The sequence below is a fragment of the Cyrtonyx montezumae genome, unplaced genomic scaffold, assembly GCF_038088225.1.
Source record: "Cyrtonyx montezumae isolate F1298 unplaced genomic scaffold, pur_monq_1.0 scaffold_3, whole genome shotgun sequence".
Classification (NCBI taxonomy): domain Eukaryota; kingdom Metazoa; phylum Chordata; class Aves; order Galliformes; family Odontophoridae; genus Cyrtonyx; species Cyrtonyx montezumae.
In genome coordinates this window covers 50,467,651-50,480,017 of record NW_027072034.1, presented here as the reverse complement: position 1 = coordinate 50,480,017, position 12,367 = coordinate 50,467,651, and the positions used below count along the sequence as shown (strand labels likewise).

General features: G+C 32.8%; 2 protein-coding genes across 12 annotated transcripts in view; one reads left to right on the top strand and one right to left on the bottom strand.

Annotated features, from left to right (window-relative positions):
* Positions 1–12,367, bottom strand: part of GK (glycerol kinase) — a 499,514-nt gene that overhangs the window by 45,276 nt on the left and 441,871 nt on the right. The window lies entirely within an intron of this gene.
* Positions 1–12,367, top strand: part of DMD (dystrophin) — a 961,436-nt gene that overhangs the window by 677,278 nt on the left and 271,791 nt on the right. For all 11 annotated transcript variants that reach the window (XM_065741536.1, XM_065741534.1, XM_065741531.1 and 8 more), the window contains one exon: positions 2,343–2,460. In XM_065741536.1, coding sequence (XP_065597608.1) covers positions 2,343–2,460 — 118 coding nt within the window. The remainder of the gene's footprint in view (positions 1–2,342; positions 2,461–12,367) is intronic.

Below are 12,367 nucleotides of genomic sequence, written 5' to 3'. Positions count from 1 at the left end.
TGAGAATGTAATTTTATTCCCGTGAAAGAGCCAAGGGGAAGATATCTTGACTGTCCAAATCAAGACAAGACGTCTCCCCCAGAAAACAATTAGCAAAAGTCATTTTAAAGATGCACTGATATTTTTCGTGGGTGCCTAGTTCAAGAACAGTTGATGGATTTTGTGGAGAAATCTTTCTGTACAGCTGTACAGTAGTTAGGCACAGGTCATTTGCAGTTCCTCAGTTTTATACTGAGAGAATCCTTAGCCATCATTAGCTCTTCTATTTCTTTCTAGGTTGCATACAGCAGATACTTTCTTCAGTGCTGCAAGCATAGTATGTAATGTTTGATTGGAGACTAAGGCTGGATCAGATAAATCATTATATTTAATATATGAAGTATGAAAAATATGTTTAGGGAACAATTTGGGAATCACTGTTGATGTAATACCATAGCATAATGTAATTTGCTGGCCCTCTTCTAAACAGTTTCTAGGTAGAGGAAGGAGAGAAAAAGGGAAAGATTACTTTGTAGGCCATGTAATTATCTGAAAATGTTGTACTTATTTAATGTTCCTTCTGCACAGTCCATTTTGGTAATGTGTATAATGCAGATGTTGTTAGGCTGCAAAGGTACTGCTGCTGCTATTGTAAAAATCGTGTCACTCATTAACTTGTCTTCTTTGAAAATGGAGTTTTGAAGGCACATAGATATCTAGAAGTAGTAACTGCATCAGTAGATTTTATTTCTTTTTCTTGGATGCTTTCACTAAGGAGTGACTTCTAATGAGAAGTTTATTTTATACTTAATTACGCAAGCTGCTTCATTAACGGAGTGTATTTGTATGTAATCCCATCAGCACAGAAGAGAAAATACCACAAAACTTTCGGATATTAGTTTAGAAACTAGATTTAGATTTTCAGTGAACTTCTGTTATAGAAGTTAAAGGCAAGAATTTCATAGGGTATAACTGACTGTGTATCTTTAAAACTCTTCAGAAAAAAATAGAGGTAGTTTTCAACTGAAGAAAATGACATTCTGTGGATTTTCTAGCTTGCTTGTAATGATACATAGTGTACCTAGTAGAAGTGATATTCCTATGCTCTTTTTTATAATCCATCAAACAAAATATGATACTAGGCTTTCACAAGACAATAAAAATACTCCAAAAATGTATGTAAACAGATGAATGTATTTACAAACTATCTAATCACTGCACATAAGGACTCTGAAAAATTAAAATCCATCACTGAACTTGGTTGTGAGCTTCATAGTTGATATACCTTACCTGCCATACTCCTGTGTTCTGGTTGTCCAAAATTGTGGGCAGAAACATCATCTTGTCATAATTTGGTAATAAATTTTGCTACTTCCTATTCCTAATTCTGAGAAGGCTAATGAGCATCCTTTCTGGAGGCTATGTGAACAGGGACTTGAAGTTGCTACATCTAGTCATCATCTTTTAAATACATGCTTGGGTAATTCTCATCTGAGAAGCCATTGTACGGATTCCTTATGTGATGTCTCCTGTTCTTTCAGTGAAAGTTAAACTATGTATGTATAAATTATACGTGCCTTACTTTTTTATTTTTTCTTGTATCTAAAAGTGTTGCATTTCAGTATTTGTTACATCCTAAAGATTATTATTCCTTATTCTGAAGCGTACCTTTTTCCCTTTGAGTAGCTCTAGATCCACTTCTCCTTTCAGTTAGGTTTCCTTGGGATTAGTGTATCTTCTTGACTAATGTAAATGACTGTGACTTTTAATTACTTTTCTATTAGGTAAGGTTTGAAGACAGAAAAATCAACACTTAACAGTCTTGTGTTGGCTTTAAACCAGTAATTCAAATTCAATTATCTTAAAATATTAAGAAACAAACAGTATTAAGTAGATTTTATGAGTTATTAGAAAAATCCTGCCTAATCTGCTAATAATGTAAACTCCTGTATCTTTTTTTATAAAAGAACAACAACAACATAAATGTTGTATAGTCTTAAAGGTTATTATTCTTTCTATGGCTTTGCAGAAGAAAAGGTTTATGCTCATGCTTGCATAATTTATGGGTTTAAAATTAAGAATAATTTCCATTTTGTATTTTGTTCTATGGGTTTCTTTTATAATAATTATTACAAGATAGATCTGATTTTACATACATATACATATGCTATGTTATATATATTGTTATAGAAATAGTAATGGCAATATTTTAAGACCTAGACCAACTTCTTCATCTAATTTAAACAGCAGAAGGTGATTCTGCTTTATGTGAAACTGACATAGAAAGAAGTCACTGAACATGGTTTTCTCAACAGCTCTACATAGTTTTTTCTTTGTTTATTTTTGTATTTCTTTGCAACTAGGCAATACTACAGGATCTGGAGCAAAGACGTCCCCAGCTGGATGAACTAATAACTGCAGCACAAAATCTGAAAAACAAGACCAGCAATCAAGAGGCCAGAACAATAATTACTGACCGCAGTAAGTGATGATTCTGCTATCATATGATGTTTCAGGGCATATGAAAGATGCTGTAATACTTTATATTTATACTATTTTGTAGACACATTATCCATTTGATCTTAAAAGTAGAGTTCCATTAAGAAACAGTTATCCCAGAGATTTTCCAGACTGTAAGTAGGGGAAATGTATCTGAAAGCTGATGAAGTCAGTGATGATGGATTTTTAAAATTTTCACCTAATTTTCACCTTTTTCTTATGGTTTATCTTCTTAGTTGAAACACATTGCAGTAAATATAGAATGTGATCACCATAGGTAATGGAATATATTTATTCTTAAAAGTAGACAATAATAACATCACAAAATAAATAAATAAATAAATTCACAGATTGTAGCTATGGGTTTGTGAGAAGCTTTCGGTTCCACTCCTGCAGCACCCTCTTCTTTCATCCCTCCTCACTTGGCAGAAACCTGATAATGCACCCTGGGTTTATTAGTTCTTCAGTTCTGATTTCCCTTTTCACAATTAACTGACTAACTGAATATGAGGTAGTAGAACTAGTAGATGAAGTTTTAGAAAAAATCTGTGGAAGTAGTGTCATTCCCTTGGATACTTATATCTCCTTGTTTCCTTCAGCATAGTGTGGAACACACACTCTGAAGATCGTGCTTTAAAAACAGCATCTGTGGCAGGCCATTACATATTTTTGGTAGTTATTTTGGCTACTTAGGACTAAAATACAACAACAAAAAAATCTCTTATGGTCATAGAGGTGCCCTGTAGAGCCTACAGAAGACACAGCGAGCTCACTGTGGATGCAAACTGTTCTATATATCTTGGTATGGAAACCAGTAAATTACTCCCTGAATCTGATGACTTTTGAGGCTGTAGATAAAGGCTAAGTTTTTCTATTCCTATAATTTAAAATAAAATATTCATGACCTCTTTTTTTTTCTTTTTTTTTTCAGTCAGTTTATAACTTTCTATAATGTTTCAAAACTACATTGCATGTTAGGCTGATTTGTTCAGTCTTGCTTTTATGTTACCTAAGAAACTGTTCTTTTTTGACATGTAATTAATTTTTGAATCACATACTCAGATGAATTCAGGTGCAGTTTGTACATGCACCTTAACTTTATAGCTGTTTTCAAAGCCAATATATGTAGAACTTCCATCAGTATTTTAATACACGTTTTCATTTTTAATTCTAAGGCAAGTTGTCAGAAGATAAGAACTGTAGACTTTACATGAAATGCAAGTATAATTCCTATAAGCCCTCATGAGAATAGTATGCATGACTAGATTTCTTTCTGTTGGAAAACTGCACTTCGCTTTAAGTGAAATTGCCTTCTAAGATAGATTAAATGCTTCATTCTCATATAGTAAAGAAAGCAAAGCAAGCTATCAGACTGTAAATCGTGAAAGAATAAGTGGTAACCAAACTGTTACATCTTGCATCTGTGGCTAGTGGTGTGGTGTATTTATTTTATGTAATCGTTTCTTACATTTCATATATAATAACTCCCCAAATTATTAGTTGGTTTCATTTTTGCTATGATTTAGCAGTTCATTTTCTACGATGAGGCTGGCAATATCCTTGACTACAAATCTGCAATTTATGATACAGTAGATAAAAAACATCTCCCTTTATGGTTTTTCAAATACATGTCTTGCTGTTGTATAGCATCTTCTAATGTTATCCTGTTGTTAATGAAATAATTTAAAAGCGAACAAATTAGAAATATGTCTGAGTTTCTGAAATGGAGGAAAGTGTTACCAGGAATAATTTTGATCCAATCTTCTGAGATGATAAACTATATTCATTATTTTTTCTTCATACTTAGATTATATTTCAATGACCACAGGTACTATACTCAATAGGCATTTGTTACCTTTGAATTTTAAAGAGACTGTGATATTTCCAGGAAAAAAAAAAAAGAAACAAAACAAAACAAACAAACAAAAAAAAAAACAACAACCCCACAGCCTTAAGAATATGACACAAGCATTTTTTCCTATAATAAGTCTTCTTTTTCTCAGGCTGAACATACCCAGGACTCTCTGGCTTTCCCTATGTGGGAGATGATCCAGACCCTTTATCTTCTAGGAGTTCCCCATCTTTTTCTGACTAGTAACACTGAACAAATCAAGTTGTCTAACCAGTATCACTGAATAGATATAAATACTGAATAAATCCCATCACAGGATGTGTCATTGTGTCATAAACTGGAATTAACATCCTGAGAGTTCTGACTTCTCTGCTAGCATTGTTAACACTTAATTCATACTGCTTTCAGAAAAACATCTATTAAACCCAATAAAATCTAACTTTGCATTACTTTTGGAAACCATTTGTGCCTTTTAAAAGAACTTATAAAAAAAGAGTATAAATTTCATACAAAATCAAGCAAATAGAAAATCTCCCTGAAGAACTGCAAAATGTAAGTCATCATGAAATTATTCTTAAACAGAAATGTCATCACATTATATAGGTTTAGTCTCTCTTTAGAAAATAAAAACAAAAATTAAAGAGAGGCTCATAAAATTAAATTATTTCCTCTGAAGCTTTTTTCTCTCACTCATACTTCATTATCTGTATGAAATTTCAGGAGTCATGCAAAAGTACTTGGCAATAGGAAGTAAAGCTTTTATAAAGTTTACAATGTGTTATATTAAAATCTCTGTTTATTGTATGTAAATCATACTATACAACATATACTTTGGAGAATACTTAATAATAATTATGTTCATTCCTGAGAAAAAGATCTGGGAAAATGCAAGGTGCATCTCTGCTCTTTTAGTGTCCTTGAAAAAGCATTCTTTTCTAACAGAACCACGTGCTGTAAAGTAACATTTTTCTCTACTTGATGTATCACAGATCTAAAACTCTTTGTTTTACCGCTGCAAAATATTGTTTCTTAATGAGCTTATAGACAACTTTGAATATAGTAAAATAATTATATTTGAAAATTCATTTTTTTTCCATCAGTTCCTATGTATAGAATACAAAATGCCAGTAATGAGTCAATATACGAATATACCAAGAGATTAAAAAAATAAATAAACAAACACCTTCAAATCTCAGAATTAAGAAAGTAATTGCAAAAGGTACATTAGATCTTGTTAGATTCTGGAAATGTAAGAAACTTTAAATAGCAGGCCTTCCTACTGCTGTGTTCACACATATGCAAAGATAACGGTGAATAACCTTCTTGTGGTTTTACTGTGCTCGTAATTTACATCTCAGTTTTGCAATTTGGTTTCTGGCTGTGCAAGTGATAGAGAGGAGGTATGAAAATGAATATTTATGGAATTCTATGAGGAAATAACCTCTTACTGACCAATGAATCTCCCATTAAAGATTATTAACCAGAGTTACATATAGCTTTCTTCAGCAATTGTGTGAAATGTAGTGAAATCCTGATATATTGCTTGAGAGGTTAATTAAGTTCTATTACTTTAAATATTATGTATTATGTATAATGGCATTAAATACAAGCACATGAATGAAGACTATTTTGATGAAGTATTAAGTTACTGGGGCCTAAGTTATTCCACTTCATGTTTGTTTGGTCCATTTTTTTTTTTAAACCAAATCCAAAGTTGTATGAATAGTTTATAGATGAAGTCTTGTAGGACAGTTTTTGTTTACCTGTTTTTGCTTAGTTTCTTTTTTCAGCTGCTTGTTCTTGTTTTTAAAAAATGCTATATTTTATAATTGATTGTTAGGAGAGCTATGCTTGACATAATCTGAAAAGTCTACTTTCTTTTTCCAACTCCATAAAATTGCCTTTATTGAGTAGTTTTCTGTATTTGACAGCTTTATGATAAAATCATCAACTCATCATCACTTTCATAACAGAATATATGGAAACTTCATAGTGAATTACAGCTGTACTGTTGTACTTGACATCTTAAAATAGCTGTCTCTGTTGTACTGCCATCCATGTGGTTTTCACTTGGAGCTATTGAATATAAATAGTTTATCACTTGAATAAAAACAAATTCCTACAATCTGGAGTTTGTTATCCAATACTGAAACATATAGTTACCAAGACTGTGAAAGAAAATGGTAAAATAGAACTATATTTGTATACTCTTTGTCTGTGCAGTTATCTTATTGATTTTTTTAAACCTGAATTATTGAATAAACCCTGGAGTTTGCTGGTTTCTGTGTATTTCAAGAACTTGTCAAGAGCCGGGGTAATAGTTTTTCAATGTAATTAAGATGCAAACTTTGTTAATCATCCTGGTGTACTTTTAAGCTGAAACTGTTGTTATTCCTAAGAGACTTCTGAGCCTTAACAGAAATGAAGGAAGGGAGAAACTACCTGTCTTAAATAAAAATAAATAAAAAATGAAACTTTAAAAATAATAGCATGCAAATGAGAAGAGTACCACATCTGAAGTTATTTCCTTGGCACAGATTTGCTGCTGTAGGGTTTGTAACAAAACTATGGGATGTTTTGAAAAGGAGGAAGAAGTTACTTTGGAACACTGGGGAGAGATACTATTTAAGACTGGGAAATAGCAAATTTCTTAGCGATCAGGGAATTAGAGTTACAGGCCATGCATGCCGGAAATGTATGTTTTAGTGAGCAGAAGGCAAGATCTAAATTCCCTACTCATCACTGTTAAAAAACAGGTGAGACTACCTGAAGATTACCTCCCTTCATGTGAGTGTCCCAGAGTGACAGAGCTGATTTTAGTAAAAGGCGAAAGAATATATAAAGTATATAAACCTTCAGCTTCTTTGAACTTCAGCTTGCCCTGTCACCAATTAGAAGGAAGTTGCTGCCCAAGCCTGTGAGCAAATACAAAATGAAAGAAACTCTTATCTTCAGGCTGTCTACAGATAATTCCTTACCTAAGTACTAAGATAAGCTCTATTAATAGTGTTGTTTGGGCATTTTTTCCTTCTCATATTCTCAGGGGGAGTCATATTTTAATGGACTGGTTTTATGGAAGTACCTGCCTTTGTTCTTATTGTCTTTGTAAAAATCTCTGATGTTCCTGGAACTCTGCATGTTTATGCCAATTTCTTGTTTAGGTTATGGGGTCTCCAGTGTCTTAGAGGCTTCAGAATAAAGCAGATTTGCTTGGAAAATGTTACAAGCAAAATGTAAAGGGAAGGGAAGGAACTGTCATACGGCATGAGGCTTCAGGTCCTAGTAATTTACTGTCTCCAAAATTGATGTTATCATGTCCTTCTGAAGAATATTTAAGAATTCAATAGTAGCCAAATGTGAAGTATTCAGAAAGTACTTCTTAGTGTATGAAGTAATTCATTAGCATCTTAAACAATTAGAGAAATGTTAACATAATTTTTTGAAGTGTAATAGAACTCAGTCGGGAGTTAGTGGTTCTTTGGAAAAGCAAGCACTGAGTTATTTTAGAGCTTTCAATATATTTTGCAGTATTTAATGTAACACTTCCTATTTGTAGGTAGAGCAAAAAGAAGTCTGGTTTTAATTGCATTTGCTTTCAAAACTGAATTAAGTTTCATTTTGCAAATGTTAATTAACATTTGTATAAAATACTTGAAATTCTGAAAATAATAAATGCTGAAGGGGGTTGACTGAAAGCATATAATTTCAGTATTAGAAGAATGTTCTGATGACTCATGTACTGACCATATCAGAAAATAATGTTTTCCTCCTTGAATGATATTGGAAAGACTCAATCAGTGTTCTATGTTAGAAGGAGTAGTGTTAATAATTTGACATTAAAAATAACATTACAATATTTGTACTTGATGTCATCACCATTACAAGTAAATATCTGAAATGATTGAACTCCAAAGATGAGGAAGGAAGAGAGGGAACCAACTATCTACAATTTATAACTGTGTAAGCTTTCTAAGATTTAGGTATTATTTTATCAAGGTTAAATTCTCTATCAATTAAATTATGTAGTTATGCTCATGCAAGGTTTACTTGGCTAATCAATGAAGTTACTGTCTAACCATAAAATCTGTGAGTGTTTGGTTGCTTAAGATAATGGAAAATTATTTTCTTTCTTTTTATATATGGGGATATCTACTCTGTGCTAAATTCTAGGAGTTCAAGCTTTACTAATATGTCTCAAAAGCATGGCATACCTCATTTTTCTTTAAGATCCAGAAAGCAAGTGAATACACTGACAAATTTACAAAAAAAAAATTAATAATAATAATAATAAAAAAAATCCTCATTGTCTTCCTTTTTCATTTTTTCTTTCTTCATATGGAATTTTAATATTTTGCTTTTATTGAACTTTTTATTTATTTATTTTTGTTTTAGTATTGAATTGCCTGGATTTTAGTGATCTTTTTATTCTTTTTACTACTGTCAGGAATTACTTTCTTACGCTTCCTTCTTTCAGAATTTTCCTTTTGGAACATTCACACTGCAATGCTGGTGTTCTTTACTTTATAGCAGTACAAATGTGACCATGCCTTTTCTCAGAATAGATGTCAGTAACATCACATAAGTTTTCAATTTCATGGCATTTATTTCTTTAAATAGAAGATGTGGATTTTTTTTTTAATCTCCTAGACTTTGTCTCTCATATGTGTTCAAAAGACAAGTTTTTTTGACCTATTTTGTTCGAATATTGCAAATTAATTTCAGTTGCTTTGGACATTTCATGGTAATATTGTGAGGGGAATCATAACTTAGATAGGAGATGGTAAATTTGGTGAGAAGTAAATGTAAACAATATTCAAAATGAAACTAAATGGAAATAAATAACAAAAAACAAATGTCCACAGTTATTTTAAAATCTGTGTGAAAGTGGTATATGCTCACTTATGCCAGACCATAATTTTCCATAGTAATTTTGGATGAAATTATAGAAGACAAATGACCTTCTTTGCGGAGATTATAACTAATCCACGATATCAGACAAATGCAGATATTGGTGTACATTGTGTTCTATCTCTTTTTCTACAAGGAAAGCAATACACAGAGTATGTATATAGGAACCTGCAGTTGTTTTCGGACAGTACAGTTAAATACCCTGGAATATGTTTGACCTACAGATTTTACTTGACTGTTTTCACTATAAATTTATCACAGTTTTATTCTCAACTCAAGCAAAACTAAAACAAGAAATGAGTGTTTTGCACAGCCCTGAAGCTCCCTTGAAAGTCCAACCTGCATAAATGCTAGTTTAGCCTATGGGCGAGTCACCTCACTTCACTGGGTGACTGCACCAGCCTAGTGGTTTCACTTTATGTACTACACTAATTCATCATGTGGTGACTGATATGTCTTAGTAGATAATTCCAAGAATTTCCTTTTATTACTATCTTCAGGATCATAGACACACTAAAATTGTAGTTCAAAGTTTTTTTTTGTCTGTGTTTAGTGGATCAAAATCCCTGTAGGTTTGTGTCCATTTTCACCCTGCAAAAAAAAAAAAAAAAGTAGGGAAGGGGAAATTGAGCATAAAAATTCTGCTTATATTTCATCTTTCTTGTCAGCAGGGCAGTTGCATACTAGGTGAGACAATGAAGGGTCGGAGAGCTGTCTTGTGGATCCCTTGCTGTGTAATGGAAAGGGACAGTAGGCACTGAACTGTCTAATGTATGGTGAGGAAGCAGTGGCATCTGTGTAGAACTTAAAACCTCTAACAGGGTATTTAGAAAACTTTTCTTTATATTTTAATTAGACAGGAACCTGCACACAGCTGATGAAACACCAGTGCCATGGAAATTTTTCCTGGCAGTGTCAAACTGTGTTTATGTCTAATTTATCTTTCTAAGTGTTGCAATGACCAGTGTGTTTGAAATGAAGGGTTATGATTTTATAGAATATTAATTACATTTTCAGTATTACTATTCTCTCTCTTTTAATGTGCATTGATATTTGGCTTTCTTCACTGTAGCACTGCATTAAGATGGCAACAGTAGTTGTTTGTTCACGGGATAATTCTGTTCATCTGTTCATGGGATAATTTTTCTCTGATCTATTTTGTGTGATTTTTTCATGTAGGATGTTGAGCTCTGTAGTAAATATTCTTTGTTTTAGGCTCAAAATTGGCTGTGTTTCAGTCATGTCACAATACTGACTTCGAAGTGTGTTCATTTTTGTGTAGCTGATTAAGCTTAAAGCTAAGATCCACGTAACAAAGGGAATGTGAACAAAGAGGAGCAGAGAGGTCTAAATAAACAAAAAAATAATATATCTGTGTCATTTTTTAGCCTATTTTTAAGTCTTATGTTCTTGTATTTCAGGCCATTAAAGATTTCATGTATTGGGAAGCTTGGTATAGATTAAACAGCATCAGACTGACAACATCTAGAATATGTATTGCAGAGTAGAATAGGTGAAAATGTGAGATGGAAGACAGAAAGGGATGTAAGGTATGAGGAAATGTTAATCTCAGGTGGAAGGAAAAGCCTTGAGGAGTTAATTCATGTGTGCAAATACTTAGTGAAATATTCATGTAATTTTTCTAAAGCACTGTAATCATACCTCTTAGGCACAAGTTTATTTATGTTTTGACCAGAAATACAGTTTTTAGAATATGTGATATGTGATGCTTTTCTCATCTCAGGAAGATTACTTTGAAAGCAGCATCTCTAGTTGCTAGTGTGGTTCATAGTCTGATGTGTAAATGGTATTTTCTTTTGAGCCTTTATTTTGTCTGTAGTGGAATTTCTAGTCAGCTGTCACTAAAAAAGTAACATGGAGGAAGCTGTATAATATCCCACTACATTATGAAAATTCTAATTAAAAGTAATATATATGTAATTTGCAATTTCTGTTATTAAAAAAGTAATAAGTAAATAAGTAATTTGTGAAATTAACTCAGTTCAGATCTTTGTGCAAAATGTCCCAAATTTGTACTTAAAATAGAACATAAGGATATTTCAAAATATGTCTACTTCTTTACTTTGAAATAATTTCTTGCTAATTTGGAAGTTTAGTATGCTTTCACTGGTGAAAGTTAAAATCAAAATTATAATATCCATTGTTTTGTCTGTTTGTTTGTTTCTCAATTTATGTGGCTTATTGGTTCATCCCCTGTGCTAAGCTCAGTATTGCTGCCGGTGCTCCATTTTCTGTAGTCGTTGAGCAGGTGAGCAAGTAGAGCTCAGGAATGTTCTCCCACATGACCTCTGCTGAGGGTTGCATGCCAGGGATGCACAGCAGTTGAATGGTTTTGAAAGTTTGGCATAGTCACAAGAGGTGCAGTGGAAGGTTTACAGTAGTCTGTGCTCATAATTCCCAGTCTTGGAATGCAGTTGTAGCCTAGCAAGTGGTCACAGTGGTAAGAGCAACAAATGTGGTGACTGGGAATAACTGTGCTTCTTACTCGCCATTGCACAATCTGGCAGTTTAGTCTTGCTTATGCAGCTTCATTAGTATTACAGGGGCACAGAATTGGACCTGGAGAGCAGTAAACAAAAGCTTAGCTTTTGAATGATGTTATTCTGACAGCTTGAATAATATTTAATGTCCAGTAACAGAAGGAAGAGATTTGCAATTCATCCGTTACAAAATGAGCCAAAGACAACTGCAGTCTCTAAATTTTGAAATTTTATGTTACAACTTTGTAAACAGTGGAGGTTATTTCATCTGTTGGTGGAAAAAAAGTGTGTATATATATATATATGAACAGTATGGAAGTCTTTGCTTCAGTAACTTTGAGCCTGATATTCACACGTTCTTAGAGTTCCTGAAGTACATTTTTAATTTTCCTAGGTATTTTGACACTTAAGATTTCCCAGTCTTGTCCATGCAGTTCAAGCTGGGTCTGTTAAATCAAAAACAAAGTAAATGGGAATGCGGATTAAATAATGCAGATATGTTAGAAAAGCAAGACTCAGTCCACACTCAGCAAAGGTAGTAGGCTGCTGACAGTTAAGGACAAAAAAAAGAGGAGGAAAAAAAAGAATCTAAATATGAATGTATGGTGTTATCACAAAGTTATGTAAA